The sequence below is a fragment of the Cyprinus carpio genome, chromosome B4, assembly GCF_018340385.1.
Source record: "Cyprinus carpio isolate SPL01 chromosome B4, ASM1834038v1, whole genome shotgun sequence".
Lineage (NCBI taxonomy): Eukaryota > Metazoa > Chordata > Actinopteri > Cypriniformes > Cyprinidae > Cyprinus > Cyprinus carpio.
This window is the reverse complement of record NC_056600.1, coordinates 11,148,713-11,168,818: the sequence shown is the minus strand read 5'-3', so window position 1 is coordinate 11,168,818 and position 20,106 is coordinate 11,148,713. Positions and strand designations below refer to the sequence as shown.

Here is a 20,106-nt window from a genome sequence, read left to right as displayed (position 1 = left end):
ATCTTATATGCAAATTATATTGCAAATTAAGTATTTAAGCACAACTATAGCAATTTTGAGAGGATTATGCCCAAAATGAGACTGAAAATTTCATTAATTGTGTAAGAAAAGTAAACTACATAATATCTTAAAAGCTAATTAAATAATTTTTGCTTCTCTTTACATAATTTTTGCCTACAATAATACCTAAGAACATCTGTATCAAATACAGTGCAGTGTTTGATGGTCTAACGGCAAGATAAACATTTAGGTATTTATGCATAGAATTACCTTTCCAGTCAGAAATATTTGATTTTAATGCAACTGTCTTCCAGGATGCCAGGATGTCAGTTTAACAATGACAGTTGTGGTATTTGTGTGAGATGCGAATCGGACAAATGCCAATGTTGTCTGACTCTAATGATATAATCACAGTTTATCTCAGCAATGCAGTTCCTGATCTTAAGCTTAATTAGTTCAAGCAGTCAATCAAGAAAACTAATCAATCAAAGCTGGAAGCTACAAATATCTTTGTATTCTGAACGGTTTGGTTTTTGAAAGTCTGGAAACCATTGTTTGAGAAGGAAGGATTACAAGACTTCAAATTTTTGAGTTATATAACAATAATTTATTATTCTTTTTTCCTCATGTAGCACACCTAGAACACATAGACCTGCCTACAAAGTTGTTTTACACATCAAAAAGAGACTAAAAACATGACAGCAAGATTACTCAAGGTGTCTCTTCACAACCTGTGGTAGAAAAATGAGCCTCTATACAAGGCACAATGAGAGTCCATGTTTAGCGCTTGACTGAGATACAGACTGGGTCATTTGGCATTATAAAGATGGAATAAGATAACTTATTAGACTCAAAAATATAAATAATGTTCATACAGAACAGTACAAAAATTGTACGTATTGTATACAATACCATTAAAATGGTAACATCGTGCGGTATGTCAAACGACTCTTGTAAACCCATTAAATTGCAATGAAGACCATTACCCATGAAGATCTTGATAAGAATCGTTACAGATATTTACATTTCAGATTTAAAAGATGTAATGGCAGCAAAAGCCGATATTCAAGTACTGTATTTTATATCGCATGAAAACTTGCCATTTATAAAATACAAAGGCAAATGCATGAAAAGAAACACTACATTAAACCACAATGTAGTGTGTAAAATCCTATTAAAACTGTCTTTTATACATTCTAGTACGAAAACACAGCGAGGTCTGTAACGGTAGTGTCAACGTGTCAGTATATCAAAAGAGTTTTTGAACATTCACATTTCTTGAAGTCTTGAGTTTAGTTGAGTTTTCACAAAGTATTACTCCGTTTCACAAAACATGAAAAATATCTGCATCTTCACCTTTATAAAATGGCCACTTGGAATGAGGCAAGTACATAAAGCAAGACCACCTGGGGTCATGCTTTTCACTAAACTGTGGTGACTGACAGGAAGGCGTTGTGAACTTTGGTGCCCTCGGGTGCTCGTGCTCCATGGCTCATGAGCTCTTGAATGGTCATCCAGTTGTCAAGGATCTTCTTGTTTCGTTTCTTCAGCATCTTCTTATGGCTGAGCTCCAGGATGCTGACCTCTCCACTTGCCGTCCCCATGGTCTCCCTGAGGCACTCAAGCCGGCTCCTCTGCATGAATTCCCTCCTGCGCCTCTGTTCCCTGGCCCGTGCTAGCTGCTGCTTGCGTTCTTCTTTACTCCAGTACCGACCCATCTTCAACTCGCTGACAGCATCGTCATCTGTAGTCATCCCACCGCTGCGTTCCTCCCGGATCCGTAAGGCTCGTTCACGCAGGATGCGGTCCCGTGCGGGCCGACGTGCCACGTACCTGGTTCCGTCTGCTCGTACTTTGACCTTCCATTCAAGTCGGCCAGGTGGCGAGGGTCCAGGCCGTCCACGGAGGCTGAGGAGGCTAAGCTGACTCTGGGAGTACTCCAGAGAGGAAGAGGAATGTTGTTGTAGGAGCTGTAGATAACTCTGGTAGTGTCGTGTGCTGGGAGGCTGGGTTGTTGTGGTGTTGCTGTGGTAGGGTGATTGGTAGTGCTGAGAAGTTGCAACCCTATTCCTGTTTCTTTCTTTCTCACAGCGCTCATCATCAGCTGGAAGTGCTGGGTCTGACTCTGAGGGGTTGCTGGGGCTTTGTTCCAAGCTGCTGGAGAAGGCCTGGCTGGGTCCTTGTGAACCAGGACTGGTGATGGGGGTCTGTAAGGGTGGTGTGGAGCTGGTGTATGTATGGGCATGACTGCAAGTAGGGCTACTTTGGCTGGGTAAAGACAAGATGGGACTACTGTAGGGACTCTGCAAGTGTTGGGTACTCCGAAGGTTCCTCTGATTGGTCAGGTGGACTCGATGATGTAGGGAGTGATCTGGTGAACCTTCGGTTCCCAGTGGAGTTGAGCGGGAACTTTCAGCTGAATTGTAGGCACTGGAGCTGTCTTTATCTCTGAGCTTCTCACTTTGTAGTCTCTCAGGATACTCGTTGATATCCGCAAGCTTGCCACAACGCAGTCGACTTTCCTTATCCATTCGAGGAGAGTCGTGCTTGCTCCTGCGCAGCTGGTGGGCTTGCATGATGCTCTGGCACTCACGTTCAATGCTGCGTAGCTCTTCGTTGAGCATGTGCAGCTCCCGTGCCACTCCGCTTCCACCCTGCTCCGTCAGGCTGCACTCAATAGTACTGCTTCGCCTGTAGACCAACCCACATTCTCCACTATTACGGATGTGGCACTTGAGCTCCAGGAGTTGCTGGAAATGGTCACACTCCACTCCATTCTCGCTCAACTTGCTCTCCTGACCCTTCTCCTGCCTGGTCAAGCTTATGGTGTCCATAGGAACCAAATGCGAGCCCGCTTCCCACCTGTCCCGAAGTTGTTTTTGAGTCCATATTTGTGGATGAGAGTGCATTTCATGTTCAGAGCTCTCCTCAAAGCTGCATTTCACACCACTGTCCTTCTCCAGAATCGTAGAGGAACATGTTGCTGTATCTGTACTTGCTGAGGCATCCTCATGTCTTTTAGACTGCAAAACAAGACACAACCCCTAAATGTCTTAATGTCATAACATGAAGACTTGGTGCTAAGGAACTTTTGGCAAATATGGTCACACTTACCCGCTTTACACAACCAGCTGTTTGAAGAATTCCCTCCTTTTTCTGTTCTTCTAAAATCTCCATCTTCAGCTCCTCTAGGAAATCTTGATGGTCTTCATCAAGCCAGCTTCCATCCATCTAAAAGAGAAGATCCCAATAGGGTTCACAACTTCTGGGTCAACCAAGGGGTCAAGGGGTCATCATGCGATAGTAGATGGCATGACTGCAAAAATAATCTTTTTCCTTTGCTGGGCATTCAAAAATAGGTGTGTATTCTGGTGGAAAACATATTTTTACAAGCTTTGGTACCATTTATTCTTTAGGAGTCTTTTAGGAGGGCTTTTTAAAGCATTAAATGGACATTGAATGTTAGATTTTTGCTGGTATTTACATCAAAGCCAAGTATAGTCACTTGTGAAGGGTTTGGGATCCCTGTTGAAAAAACAGTACCAGCATATGCAGGTTAGATATGTTTTGAAGCATGGCAGCTGGTTTGAGCTGGTTTAAGCTGGTCCTTAGTTGGTCATGAGCTGGTTTAAGATGGTCCTGATCTTAGGACATGACCAGCTTAAACCAGCTCATAACCAGTTTATAACTAGTTTAAACCAGCTCAAACCAGCTGTCATGCATCAAAACATACCTAACCAGCTTATGCTGTTTTTTTTTCAACAGGGATTAAACAATCTGAATTTTACTGACATAATTTTCATGTGGCTCTAGTCTCAGGTGATTAGCTCACACACACACACAAAAAAAATGAAAAATCCACACAAACTGTGGTACTTAATGTGGGCTAAGACTGGCTACCAATCTCACCTGTCCTTCAGGTCTGGTGACGAGCAAAATTACGGATCTGGAATTTTCATTTGAGAGGAGAGCGACAGCCTCTTCCCTGTTCTGCACGTCATGACCATTTATCTGGAAGAAACATGGACACAGAGAGACTTACATACACACAGAGCTAATGACAGAGTGTCAGGATTTTCATACCGGAAGCACACTTCATCAGTGACAGAAGTGGAGCAAAATTGCATTTCCTCACCCACCCCAAAACTAGGCCCCCTTCTGAGATAACAACCTCTAGTCAATTATGCATTTACTGGAGGACAGACTTTGCATCGATTACTAAGACTGCCGACTGGGCTGCAGGAGCCACAGCATTTATAAAAAGCTGTTGTGGCGGTACACACCCAGACACACAATTAAGCAGCCTTTGACAGGTGCCGTTCATCTTTTCTTCTATAGAGTAATGGCACTGTCAAAAGAAGATAATAGGGGTGGAGAGAGTGAGACAGACGTGCACTGAACCACTGTATTCATCTCCCTCACGGTTACATCCACAGATGCCTAGTGTCTTTTGTATCTCGCTCTCTCTTTATCTTCCTTTGCTCATAAATTCTCCAAACCTTTAACCCTACTGTCACTGCTGAATGTCACACCGACTTGGTCTACATTCTGCAAAAGCAGAGCCATTTAAAACTGATATTTAAGTGCAATTTATCGTGGCTTTCCAGTTTATTTCCTATAGCAGCCTACTATTTTTTTTTCAAGATATGTACAGACACACACATGCAAAGCACTATACAGTGGAAAGTCACTGTTACGTATAGTCACTGTAAATTACATTTTCTTTATTTAATTTTAAACACATTTTAAAAAACAATTACTGTTTTATTGTGATATATATTAATTTATATTAACTTTTTTCTTTTCTTTTCTTTTTTTTTAAAACATTTTTAAGATAGATAGATATCAGTGCATTACCAACATTTTGGACCCATTGTAGCTACCAAATAAATAATCAAAATCCACATCTGGATTAACAGGGTGATGGATAAATTTTTTTGGAAGATTAGGTTGTGAATGAGCAAAAATGTGTAAATGTGTGTAAAAAATGAAATTTTTCTCACCTGTAAAATTCTGTCTCCCTCTCTGATGCGTCCATCCCTCGCAGCTATGCTGTTGAGCTCGACCTATCAACAGCACAACACACATGGCATCAATATGTAAATTGTCATAATTCATCTCAACACGCCAGCAATAATTCCAGGACTTATCACAAAAAGAATTCATTATTGTAACAGATTAATTTGCATATCTGTTCTAAAATGAGAAAAATCTATTCCTTTCAGACTATTTACAAAAGAAGGCAATATAATGCTCCCATATAATACATAATGATGGGAAGTGAATACTGCAAGGAATATATAAATGATATTTTTCTTGCTTCCCCTCAAAAGTAATACACATTTTTATATTCAGCATGCTAATTAAAACAACCATATTCTTTATAAGAATTTATATAAGAATCTATGCTGGTTATCTTTTCTTCTTCTGAAATGAAGGTCTCACACATCAGAGACATGCTGATAGAGGAGGGAGAAAACATTATTGATGAGCATTATATGAATAAATGCATTTTTAATGACTAATATTTGCATAACATACTTTCCCCCCCAACAGACATGTATTAATAGAACATTTCTGTAGGTTGTTTATGAAACATTTTCTAGAGATGATACAAAAAGGAGAAGCAGTTCGCCTTGTTTGATGTCAGGTGTTCCACATTTATATATCTCTGAGCGAGAAATGGTGTAAGAACAGGCAATATCTGTACAATAAGCTAGAATTCTCTCTGTCGATATGCAGTCCCTGTTTTCAACCTTTGTTTTTCCTTGGTGTGTCAAGTAGGTGAGAGATAAAAAAGTGCCATTTTACACTCCACGGGAGACAGGAGGGGAGCCATCGCTTGCTAATTAAAATCAGCAATTAAAACACTGGAAAAGAACTGTCTGTATGCAGAATAATTTTCCAAACTTGACTTGCTCTCTTCATGCTTGGCTCAGTCCTGGTAGACTTTCGTCTGCCATTTGAACTTTGGGAAACAGGAAAATTTTCCATATTAAACACTGTTAATTTCAGTGAAGGAATACAGTGATGTGGAACAATGAGAATGGATCAAACTGAGCTTTTATCTTTTAATTACTTTTCAGAAAATTTAAATTGCTGTTAAAAAGGGTTTGGTCCGATTAATTTGATTGCCTGCATCAAATTTGATGCTCAGTGCAACATCTTACAGGTGAGAACAAAGTGTGCTAATGAATTAAACAGATCATTCTTCATTCTAAACGCATTATTCAGTTCATTTTCAGTAGATCCTTGTCTGTAAATTGAACTGCTGCATTAAAAATTTTAAGTATATTTTTGTCTTTTAATTGCATTTTTTTTTTCATTTTGTCTGTAAAAGGCGATGATTAACCTTTAGAAAATGTTGAACATGGACAGCATGAACTATTTTATTGTTCATGCATAACCAGTTTTACATAACTGGTAAATAAAATAAAATAAAATAAAATAAAATAAAATAAAATAAAATAAAATAAAATAAAATAAAATAAAATAAAATAAAATTAAATTAAATTAAATTAAATTAAAAATTCAATTAAAAATATATTAGGTCCAAATGATTACCACAATTTTACAATTACAAAAAAATTTCCACTACCCACCTGACCAACAAAAATGCCTGTATCTTCCTCGTCATCAGTGCGGTAACAGAGAGTAAGACCCAGCTTTTCCTGGCTGTTCATTCGACAGAGTTCAATCTCCTGTAACACATAAACATCCAGATATATTAAAATACATGAGTCATCAATACATCTCATTTATTCCATTCAAACCGAACATAACCTTTTCCTTTGTATTTCAAGGGCAAGAAAGAGGAACAGACATCCAGTATAAACGGAAACATGAGCAACTAGGAGCTCAGCTGTACTCAGAGCTCAGACAATTACCTTTATGCTCATTTTCAAGGCATTTATTTTCTTATGAAAGCAACTAGTAAGAAAATACTGCAGCTCAGTACATTTCACTTTAGTTTGGTTGATTAAAAAGCTTCTAAGCTTCTAAATTCAACAACCAATTGCATTGTTTTAGAAAAATAAAGTCATTTTAAATGTTTGGCTTTACAAAAGGATGAAAAGGATGACCAGTAACGGTTCCTTCGCCTACAAACAACATCAAACGTGTCCTACAAAAAGATGCGCCCCCATGAAATATGATATAATCAAGCAGGCAGAGGGGTTATATGTCAGGACTAAAGCCTGGCCCAAGTGACAGGACTGCATCTGAGAGACATTCATCTGTCAAAGGAGAGCAGTTAGCCACATCTCGACATCCCACGAACACCAGCCTCGGTTCAGTCAAGCAGAACGGCTCATTTATCGGTCGACGGTCCTGACCGAGCACTAGCGTCATACATCAACCGATCCACCCTCCACATTAACCAGATTTACCACCTCGACTACATGAGGTGTTCCTTTTTCTTTCAAGAACACATACACAGAACTGTCAAGTGTCCTTATTTGGCAAATAATTTCTAAAAACGAGATACCAACATGTTCACGGCCACATCTGAGGTGTGATAAAAACTGGCTAACTCTCGTATTTCAGCTGAATCTGGGTTACTGTCAGTCCACACAATGAATGCAATTCATCACCAGCAGCTTTAATGCGGCTTCATATTGATCTGCTCGAGAAGCTTAGTGATACTTCATATTTTCTGCTAGTCTATTGTTCAGACCACATGCTCATCAAAAAGGATCAACTGACCCGCCGAGCAAAGTAATCCACACAATCTCCCTTAAACTAGTGTAGTCGGCAGTGGAACTGGCAAATTGCTGTGATAATTTTACAGATCATAGTATTAATCCAGGATATGTGCAATATTCAGAGAGCTAAAGTGGTTCTGTCAGACTTTCCTCTTGGCCTGGATGTGCTCGTGATGGACAGACTGAAGTTATCTTGCATGGAAGAGGCTCATCCAGGCATGAAGACTAATGCAGGACACATGGAGGACAGTTATCACTGCGTATAAATCCTGCATATAGCTACTTATGCACTATGCAGTTTTGATAAACAGATCCAAGAATGAATATATGCCACTAATTCGCTAACAGAAAAACTATTACCGTACATGAAAACAGAAAAATATCCCACAATCTCACTCTTTTGATGAAACATCTGTTGACAAGGTGCTTATGCACCTACTAACAATTATTACAAATAATGATTCATTAACACATATGCATTTGTTTCTCCAAAATGAGCATGAGACCCAGTAGGAAAGAACATTAATGTCACTAAAATAAAACTAATTACACCTCAGTAGAATCTAATCTGCCCCCCTGTTTATTAGTCAAAGGAATAATGAGGGTTCTCCATCTGTAACATGCTTCTTTGAAACATTAATAGTGAAGGAAAATGCCTTTTGAAACTCTTATTTTTGAAGTTTTTTACAATTAAATGAACCCAGTACATCCATCTTTCTGTTAACATTTAATTCAGATAATTTTATTGAAATGGTTCATAAATATGTAAATAATAATTGTATGGAAATAATAATACTATATAATAGATAAGGAAAATATTCATGTTTATGTATGTTTATGTATTCTTTCTGGATAAAAAAAAACCTGCTAACTGAGTATTGTAAATTATGTAAAGCATGCAATAAAAAATAGCTGTATTTATTAAAATAACTAATTAAAATGCCTTTTGAAACAACTGTTTTGAGGTTTTTACAATTAAATGAACCCAGTACCTCCTTTGACTACAAAACTGTCTCCGTTAACAATGAATTCAGATTTATTTATTCATTCATTCATTCATTCATTCATTCATATATTACTAAAATAACACAAAAAAGACACGGAAGTATTCATGGTTATGGATGTTTATGTATTCCTACCTGCTACCTGAGTATTGTAAATTATGTGAAGAATGCAATAAAAATAGCCTTTTTTTTGCATGTTATCAACATGCATTGACTGATGTATATTGTAATGATTTATTCAATCACTCCATCAGAGTCCCATGTATTTGTGGCGCATGTAAAGTCAGGTGTAAATAGCTGGGATGACTGTTTGTTATCGGGTCACCAGATGGCTGTTTACACCAGGTGTATACATTATTATTCAAATGATTCCAGAAAGCATTTTACTTACCTCACACTCGAATTCAACTGCCCTGTCCACCTCTGCCTGAGTGCTGGCCACATATTCCGGACAATCCAAATATTCATGCTCCATAGTCTGAATGGAATGACAACTAGAGAAAAAGAGAATGAGAGAAACCAACATTATACACTAGGCTAGTTTTATGCCTGAACTATAGACCAACCCTGAAGTCATGCGTTACACTCCACAAAAGATAACAGAATCTGTTTGTAGTCTGGGGATGCATGTAATTACAAACAATACTCATTAATCTGTTAACACATCAAGCTGGGGTACAATTGCAAATGCACTGTTCCAAGATCCTAAGCAATCTGTGCAATGCACACACACACACCCACTCACACAAATGAGCTGAATCTTTGATTTTGCTTACTTGTAGCCAGACAAACAGATTAGCATAAATAAATCCAAACAAAACACTTTCACAAAAAGAGCTAAATAATGAGATGTGGCCTGTCATCCGCAGACATATGCCTTATTGGACAAACTGAAGCACTTGGAAAGCTGTAAAAACATATAAAGATCAAGAGAAATCTATGTGAAGGTATGTTTGATATTTTTTGATTTTTTTGGGTTTTATTAGGTTTTAATCACCCTGTATACTACTCATTACAGGAAATGGATAAGGGAAGCCACTACAATAATTACACATAGGCCCTGGCGTGACTTTTATGATGGCAGTGGGGGATATTTCATGGGGAGGAGGGGGGTAATGGCTGCTGCCTGGTGATGATGAAGAAATTCTTGACAATAACATGCGCTGGTAGGACACCATTAATATGCATACTCGGTTGGAAATAAAGAAGGTAGCATTTGTTAATAAAATAAAAATAAATAAATAAACATAATAATAATAATAATAATAATAATAATAATAATAATAATAACAATAATCATTTGTAATAATAAATTATATATAATATAATAAAATAAAATTTTAATTAACATTGTGTATTTTTAATATTAATTATTGAATTCTATTAAAAAATTAAAATATATAACTATATTTTTCTATTTTTTTTTTTCTTTTTAGTTAACATTTTTTCTATTATATTTTAGTTAAGATTAATGAGACTTGTTATAACACTTGCATATCATTGCTCTTTTGTTGATTTTGATTGCTTCCATTGTCCTCATTTGTAAGTCGCTTTGGATAAAAGCGTCTGCTAAATGACTAAATGACTAAATGTATTAATAATAATAATAATAATAATAATAATAATAATGTTATTGTAACTAAAAATATATATTGTATAATAATGACAAATACACAGTACAATAAACAGTATGAGGATTAAATCTAAATCTAATTAAGCCTAAATGTAATTAAGAGTTCTGGCAGAATTTATATGTACCTGTCCGACAGTAGGAAGGGGCAGATGTCTGGTACAGGTGGGGTGGTGGGTCTCATCTTAGCCAGAGCCATGATGTGCTCAAAGGTGATGTCCGTCTGAGTGCACACATCCACCACACACACTTCCTGTAGACTGTTCTGGTTCTGGGCCGAGGGCCCCTGCCTCAACACCTGCACCACGACGGGATCCTTCCGCATGGCCTCCACCGTTCCCTCATGTCCAGACTTGGAAAATTCACGCCCATTCACCTAACAAAAAGAGGAAAATATAAATATCAAAATTTACACACACACACAAAGTAGCATAAAGCATTACATATGTCATAATATATATATATATATATGTATTTATGTATGTATGCATAATATATATATATATATGTATGTATGTATGTATGTATGTATGTATGTATGTTTGTTTGTTTTGTATTTTAGTGTCTTGTTTGCCTGTTTATATATTTAGAGACTTAGTGGCATTTATGTTTGTATATATATTAAATTCAACTAATACTATACATTATTTTTATTAATTAATATATATTTTTTATTATTTTAAAAGGCAAATATGTTTATGATAATGATTTCAAGAAACTTTAAGCATGCTTGTGTAGCTCTGATATATAGATTTCATAAGGGACCAAACAGTGTGCGTAATAACAGTGACATCTGACATGTTGCACCTGACACCTGTCAAAGCCGCCCCATCAGAATTCACTCACCCGCGTCAGCAGGTTCACTGCCAGACCAATTAAATCAGCTTGTTATAAGCTAGGAGTACTCAGGCTTTCAACCATTTATTTAAGACAGAATCATACCCGAGGGAGCACACAAACCTCTTTACCTTTTTGCTGTAGGTTTGTGAAATAACTGACAGGTCAATACCCTGCGTGCTGCTGCTGAAACTATTTTTATTATTAGTCTTCAAAGTGTACTCTTATTTTACTGGTCCAGAAACCCAACAAAAATCAATGAAAATGGAATGCAATGAATTGCAATGCTTTGTGATGCGATAAAAAATAAATAAAATAAAAATCAAGTCAAAGAATGCCATTGAGTGCATTTACAATGCACGTTAATTCATGCATATTGTGGATTTCAACATACAGGTGAATTTATTAGCTAATGCTGAAAAAACTAGGTCACATTGTCCACAGTGAGACTTCAAGGCTGGAGCTCCTTTACACATGATTTATTTTAGGCTGAGCAGTTTACCTTCAGCCATGAGGTTCCTGTGAGGCAGAACTGGAAGCCAGCCTAATTATACAGGACTTCCTTAAGATTTCGTAACCTCATTTCACATTTCTTGCAAATGCCAACAACAAAGAGTGGCCTTTAGACCCTTTTCAGCTATTTTCTTTTGTTTTGGGGGAGCGCTTAGCATTTGGCACCCAGGCTGTCAGGTATAACTGCTGCTGAACGACCTCAACATTCGACACAACATGACAGGGACCTTTGCTCCCAGACATTCATCAAGTAATACTAGCATCCTGCAACGTTCCTTACAAGTAGACTGAAGAGCAAGGGATCATTGGGCCTCACTAGATGGGACAATTAATCCAGTGGTAACAAGGGAACATTAAAAAAAAATGTACACAGAGATGGAGACTCTCTACCTGCTGAGTCTCGTCATCAGAGCTAAGGTCCTCAGTGCAGCTAACTCGAGAGATGCGATCCACAGCGCCGAGAATGATGCTTGTGTCTGGTTGAAACTAGTTAAATTTATTTAGACACAACACAAGCTAAAGGTCTGGTGAAGAAATAAAGGAAAACAAAACCTTACACCCACAAAAAATATGGCAGCATGATGGTTAAGGCAAGATGGAACAAACAGGAATAACACAAATGCTTCACTTTTAGGATGCAGTAATTGGTATCAAACATATGGCTGTACATTTGTGGAGAGATATTGTGGATTTCGGCCAATGGATATTTCAATGCATATATGTTTATTTCCTTTATTTTTGCAGTTAGATTACATTTCACCATCAAGTATAATGATCAGTTAAATTGTTAACAAAGTTAATTGTTAAAAATTTAATAATGCAATTAAAGATGTTATCAAAATAAGTATAATAGTAATAAATGTAATAATACATTTAATATCAAATACATAAAATATAATACAATAAATACTAAAAATGCAAAACATTTTTACATTTAGATGACCTTTTACAACATGCAACCCTAATAATTTAATAACACTATTAAAGATTATATAAATGTAAATATAACAGTAATAAATATATGTAATGCATTTAAAATAAAAATGTATAAAATATTATGTAATAAAAAAAAACTAAATTGTTAAGTTACATTTTTTAATTTGTTAATTTAAGAATTAAAAACTGATATCAAATGATGATATCAAAATAAATTTTATAGTAATAATACATGTAATACAATAAAAATAATAATCCATATATAAAATATAATACAATAAAACTATTAAAATAAATATATTTTTTTTTTTATGTATATTTGATGTAATTAAATAAATAAATTAATAAATAAAGCCAAACATGTATGTGCATGTATGTATTTTATTTTATTTTATTATTTTACACAAAATAATATAGATTTTTAATGTTTGCCATAACATGAAAATAATTATTGGCTTATTGGTATTGGTTGCAAATTTAACAATGACACACCTGTATAATCAATAACTGAGGCACTCAACTATCTGAATTGAATAATTGAATAAAAATAATAATGAATATGTATATTATAATGTAATGGATGTTTTTAAATGATTGTTGCTTTTATTTATGATTAATTAACATTTCCTATGAAAGTGGTTTTAAATCAGTCATAGTCTATGAATAGCCACTGGAGGAGAAACAGCCCATTGATTTCTATAGATTTAGATCACGTCCAAAAGATCAGTGAGTGAAGTTCATGTTGGTTAACGTTGATCCAGAGCAATATGAATTTAAAGGTCATTAACATCAATGAAACTAGCCGCCGCAGACCAACAAAGCTTCACCAACCCACCTCCACATTCCACCTCAATACATGACTCTGAAAAGGTCAGGTGCCACCTGGGTTTGGTAACAAGGTCTGAAACTGGAAAGTACCGCAGTCACCTCAGACCCGTCATATTGATTTCAGACGTACAATACCAGCTCTGCCTCAAGAGGACCATGCAGTACATCTAAATGCTGAAGTGGAGAGCAGAATCACAGCTAACATCAATGGAGAAGAGAACAATGTGTGTGTGTGTGTGTGTGTTGTCGGAGCTGTCATATTTGGGTCAGTTCTCATCAGGTGACACATATCTACAGGCTTGTTTATTTTCTCCAAGCTGAATGATTTCGCACAGGTGAGATAAGCACATTTTTTTTTTTTTGTTGTAGGTGTCATTGTGTTGTGTGTGTTTTGTGTGTAAGACTGCATGTGTGTGTGTGTGTGCTGAATGATTTTGCACAGGTGAGATAAGCACAAAGAAGTGATAAGACTGCATGTGCACAAGAATTGGATGGAAACCTCTTGGACAGGTGACCAAACAGCAGAAAATGCACCAGCTTGGCAGACGCACAAACAAATAACATTACGTCAACCCAAAAAGTGCCAACGGTTGTTGGGGGAACTGACAAAGGAGCTAAACATCGATGAAAGACACCAGACTATAGTCTTTTATATGGCACATTTATAAGGGAGTCACACTTTGAATTTCACCACACTGTGAATCCAAAAAGAAAGAAGGCATGAGAGCATAACATAGTGAAATCCCACCTGGGAAGTGTCAAACAATCAAAAAGGGTTCTTTAGGGTATTATGTGTGAGCAAAAACACAATATCTGACACATGGTCCCATTCACAACAGCGAAAGCATCTTATCTTCATACTGAGACCCAGTCACCCGTTTATTCACAGCAGGAGCTCAATGGCAACGGCACATGCAAGTCAAATTGAAAAAGAAAGACTTCTTACTTATAATTTCTATCGAAAACCTAAATTTAGCATATTGCTTTAGTGCTCAGACTCTTTCTTGGCGCAGCTGCAGGAGTCTATAAAACTCCTGTCGACAAGCATCGTCTCGCTGTGGAAGAAAAAACACACTGATTTTGTTACACAGTCTGTTATTATTCTAATTCCTTTTCTTCATTAGATTTACTCAGAGACTGATAACTAACTCGCCATGTCGTTAACTATTCAGATTCAAAAAAGACTATTAACTATTTGCATGTTATTTTCCATGTTGTCTCTGCGCTGATTAATCAATGTGGCAAGAAATTAATGAGGCAATTAGTCCCCCAACGAAATGCATGACTGAGTGAGAGATGAGGAGAAAAAAAAGTGCAAGGACTTTCTGTATAAAATTAGTAAAATTTGGTGCAAATTACTGTCGATGTGTGGCAACAAAAAGGGTTTTTCGTCTCATTATAAGTAGAATCCAAGCATACTAAACAGATTGCAAACAAACAAGCAAACTGAGCAGATTAGTCATGAGAATAACTTGAGGTAATTAATTAAAATCAGACTCTACGGCATATACCCAAATTATCCACCATTATGAACTTGGTGTAAAAATTATCAGTTTGACAAACTTTAAACTGAACAAGCAACATTTTTTAAATTAATCTATTTAATATTTGACCATATTGAAACGATATTTAAATATTATTTAAATAAAAAATACAGTATTTAAAATAAACATTATTTACACTGAACAAAATTATAAACACAACTCTTTTGTTTTTGCCCCCATTTTTCATGAGCTGAACTCAAAGATCTAAGACTTTTTCTATGTACACAAAAGGCCTATTTCTCTCAAATATTGTTCACAAATCTGTCTAAATCTGTGTTAGTGAGCACTTCTCCTTTGTCGAGATAATCCATCCACCTCACAGGTGTGGCATATCAAGATGCTGATTAGACAGAAGCACAGGTGTGCCTTAGGCTGGCCACAATAAAAAGGCCACTCTTAAATGTGCAGTTTTATCACACAGCACAATGCCACAGATGTCACAAGTTTTGAGGGAGCATGCAATTGGAATGCAGGAATGTCCACAGCTGTTGCCAGCTGTTTCTCTACCATAAGCCGTCTCCAAAGGCGTTTCAGAGAATTTGGCAGTACATCCAACCTGCCTCACAACCGCAGACCACGTGTAACCACACCAGCCCAGGACCTCCACATCCATCATTTTCACCTCCAAGATCATCTGAGACCAGCCACCCGGACAGCTGTTGCAACAATCGGTATGAATAACCAAAGAATTTCTGCACAAATTGTCAGAAACCGTCTCAGGGAAGCTCATCTGCATGCTCGTCATGTTGATCGTGGTCTGGGTCTGGATGTGGTTGGTGTTCGTAGTCGTATTGAGTTTGAGTGTGCTATGATTAGATTGGATCTGGCACTTTGGAGAGGTGTTCTCTTCACGGATGAATCCCAGTTTTCACTGTACAGGGAAGCTGGCAGACAGCATGTGGGTGAGCAGTTTGCTGATGTCAACGTTGTGGATCGAGTGGCCCATGGTGGCGGTGGGGTTATGGTATGGGCAGGCGTATGTTATGGACAACGAACACAGATGCATTTTATTAATGGCATTTTGAATGCACAAAGATAGCGTGACGAGATCCTGAGGCCCATTGTTGTTAATACAGTATTTACAAAATGCTAAAATAACTTTATCCATCCAATGACATTCAGTGTTATTTTAGTATTATTTATGTACTATTCTTGCTTTTATATTTTGCTTTTTTGTTTTCATTTTAATTTTAGTTTACATTTTAATAATTTTATGTGCTTCTTTGATTTTTTTTCTAAAGATTCCTAATTAATTGGATTAATTCTTATTTCAGTTATAGTTTTACTAATATTTATATACCATTATTGTTTTTATATTTAGCTTTTTTATGTCTAAGTTCAAGTTTTAATAACTTTGTTATGTGCCTATTTTATTGTTTTCTAATGATTCCTATTTAATTGGATTCATTTCTATTTCAGTTTTAGTTTTACCAGTTTTAGTACTTCAATATGAACTTAATTATTTCAGTTTGCTGCCAAGGCAACAATTCTAATATTAATTTAAGTTTCATATCTAATATTTAAATTATATTTAAACTACCAAAAATGTTTCTTAACAGTTTTATAATAGTTTTATTAGTTTTTTTACTGATGGTAGGTTAGGAGAGTTTTCAGGGAAACCTGTTTGAAAACAATTATTTTTGCAACTGTTTGGTGTGGATATTACAACCAAATGCTATTATAAATTTCATGTTAATTATTCTAAACGTAATTATACTATAGAAATAAGATGTAACACCTAGGAAGGCATAAGCATTTGCAAGTACAGGCCTTCCCCCACCTTTTCCTTTTTAACACGCATATCACATACAGAGTGTTCCCACATAAGTATCTGTGATTACACAGTATCACCATAGAGATTCAACCTTCTCCACTGCCATTGCTTATGCATGTGCTTTTTTGCATTAATTTAAAATTCCTCTTTAGGGACAAAGAATTACTCCTCAAAGAGTTTTTCGGCGGCAATATGCCACTGACTTCTTCTGTGGGAATCAGGCGTTGGGAGTTTGACAACACAACGCTGACAGAGTTCACCCTGCAGGCAAATGTCTACCTTTCACAACATAATTAAATTCTTCATTAGCACCAACCTTGGTTTGATCCTCCGAGCAGTATAAATGCCTCTCATTCTTCTCTATTTTCAGGTACAAAAATAAATAATGCATTTGAAATAACAGGCACATATATCACACAGAGCTGTGTATGTCTAACAAATGAATGCTTCAGCAGGACCCAGCCATGGATGACATGGGTTATGACAAACTGTGTCAACAAAACATTTATTTAGTCTCAGTGTCCCACTACAATAACCCGACGCAAAAACTCTCAATATGTACAATCATATCGCATGCTGTCATAGAGTACATCATGTGTACTGAATCTAGATGTAGGGAATTGTTTTTCCATTATAGTCTAGAGGAGTGTGAATAAATGAAATATTCTCTGAATGAGTACTGATTTTTGACAGGGTTTAGTCTCTTTGAACACATTGCCTTCTCTGTTTCCAGGCCTGGAAACATGTTACATGTAGGGACTTGTTGCTCTTCCTGGTCACTGATGGATTTCATCAGGGTTGCTGTGGCACTAGAAATTGCAAAATAAACTAGATGAGTAAAGTTCGTAAACAAACTTTGAAGTTCTTGTCTGAAGATTTGAAGCAGTTGTAAATGCTTTAAGTTTAAATGTTTAGATAGATTAGATGGACATTGATAGTATGTTGCTAATATGATTTAGTACATAACATGATAAGTATTTTGTTAATGTGTTTTAGCATGATTAACATGTTACTAACATGATTAACATATAGCTAGCATGATTAGCAAGTTACTAACATGTTTCTAGTATCACTAGTATGTTGCTAGCATGTTTTAACATGATTAGCATGTTACTAGCATGTTTCTAGCATGATTAGCATGTTACTAGTATGTTGCTAGCATGATTAACAAGTTACTAGCATGTCGCTAGCATGTTTCTTGCTTGATTAGCATGTTTCTAACATGTTTACAGCATGTTTATAGCATGAATAGCATGTTACTAGCATGCTGTTAACATGATTAATGTTAATAGCATGTCACTAACATTTTTCTAGCATGATTATCATGTTATTAGCATGTTGCTACCTGTTTTTAACATGTACTTAAGAATTAAATGTTTACTAGCATTGTCGGAAAAAAAGCTTAAATAGCAGATCAGTACATTGGATTTTTCAAACCAACTTAATGAATTAAAACAGGTTTCCCAAACACTTCCCCCATCTGCAATTGGTCGGAAAAACAGGTAGCCCCACCCCCAGACTCACACCGTTGGTGGAGCCAATCACTCCGAAATCTACTATATAATATGTGAAAACAGTACGCCAAAACGACTAGCACGTCCAAATTCATACTATTCAAAAGCAATAGGCAAAAACTATTTTATAGTTAAAAAAATATATATTTTGACAGTTGCGAAGCAAGTTCAATGTAGTTCAAATATAGTATGTGATTTTGGACGGTTCAAATGTTTTTGTGTTGAGCTAGTCAGAAAGTAAAAAAAAAAAAAAACAATTAAGCAATCTTTACCATATCTTTTTATGGCAAAAAATTATAGTTTGCGGTTCCAAATTCAGCAAATGTTTTGAAAGAACACTGAAAAATTACACACTTCAACTTTAAATCTACCAACCTTCAAAACCACTGAATCCTTACTGAAGCAAAAAACTGGACCAAGGCCTGAATTTAGCTATTGGTTTTGCTGTGCAGTTGAGTTTACTTCAAGGTTCACCAATAAATGTCATGGCAAAAATGCTCTGGAACAAGCCGACATTAATCATAACCATCACCACAACAGAACAAGGCTATGCAATACAACAATAAAAGGAGGGAAGACCAGAGGTTCAGGGTTAAACCTGCCTTTTTTGTACATGCTGACTCTCACTTGACCTAATGCTGAAAACTACTGATTGTTCCTGAAGGGCAATGAACCTGGTGTCTCAGCCTTAAAATGCCTGAGGAATCAGTCAAGCGAGCCGAGGAGAGTTATGGGAACTGCAGTCAGGCTGAGCAAGAGAAAGAGCAGGAGAGACAGATCTGAGGGTGATTTGTGGTTTCAGTGGGTATGCTTCATTATTTCAGCTGATTTCGCTGGTAGGAGTGTCCCACAATGCCTCACTAATGACTTTAATGAAGGACTCTTCTCTAGAGAGATGCCAGCTCTATTCCAAAGCCTAGTGAGCTGCCTTTTAAGGCAGACATAGAATCTCATAAGTGACTGGTTTGGAATGCTCTACATACTGTAGGTAGCAAGTCCATGTGCCACACAAATCAACTTCCATTTGATATCAATACAGTTTAATATGTCCATGTAACTCAAAGTTACTCAAGTTTTCCATGTTACATTGCTCAAATAAGCATAAAATACTAAATAATAACAAATTCTCTTTTTTAATTCATTTCAGTATTAATTTTGACATTCCTGTACCCACAAATTTGTTTTAACTTCTCAAAACAAGGCATTCTATGGTTGTGTTCTGAAATTCATACAATTCCGCCCAAGAATTTGGAACTAGATATATAATAATATTTTAATTCTATAATAATAATAATAATAATAATAATATTTATTTATATATTTAAAAAAATAAAATCTATTTATTTTTAATTAATATTTAAAAACATAAAAGCAAGGCACAATATAAAACATGTTAGATAAAAAAATGGATGAAAGAATTAATGAATGAATATATTATTAATAATAAAATAATAAAAATAAATAATAATAATAAAAATGCATGATAATTTTATATTTAAATATATAAATATATAAAAATAATTATAAATAAATGAGTGAATCAATTAATCAATCGATCAATAAATAAACAAATAGCAGAGCAGGGCACAATATAAAAAAAAAATTTAATGCATGAATGAATGCATGAATGAATGAATGAATGAATGAATGAATGAATGAATGAATGAAAACTAAAAATGTTACATAAACTGAATGGAACAAAGAAAAACAGATGGATCTAGTGTTCTAGTAAAGAGTCTAATGTACTGGCTTATCTTCCACTGTGAACTGTATTCATGTGTCTCCCTTTCAGATTGACTCTAACAGAGTCACTGTAGTGTGTC

The 20,106-nt window shown here is 36.0% G+C and overlaps 1 protein-coding gene across 1 annotated transcript in view; it reads right to left on the bottom strand.

Annotated features, from left to right (window-relative positions):
- Window positions 1-598: 598 nt before the first annotated feature.
- pdzrn4 (PDZ domain containing ring finger 4) overlaps window positions 599-20,106 on the bottom strand; it is a 30,110-nt gene continuing 10,602 nt past the window's right edge. Inside the window, exons 2-8 of the mRNA XM_042721973.1 lie at window positions 10,466-10,713; window positions 9,099-9,201; window positions 6,603-6,701; window positions 5,004-5,066; window positions 3,910-4,011; window positions 3,115-3,231; window positions 599-3,023 (exon numbers count right to left, since the gene is read on the bottom strand). Coding sequence (XP_042577907.1) covers window positions 1,425-3,023; window positions 3,115-3,231; window positions 3,910-4,011; window positions 5,004-5,066; window positions 6,603-6,701; window positions 9,099-9,201; window positions 10,466-10,713 — 2,331 coding nt within the window. The 3' untranslated portion in view covers window positions 599-1,424. The remainder of the gene's footprint in view (window positions 3,024-3,114; window positions 3,232-3,909; window positions 4,012-5,003; window positions 5,067-6,602; window positions 6,702-9,098; window positions 9,202-10,465; window positions 10,714-20,106) is intronic.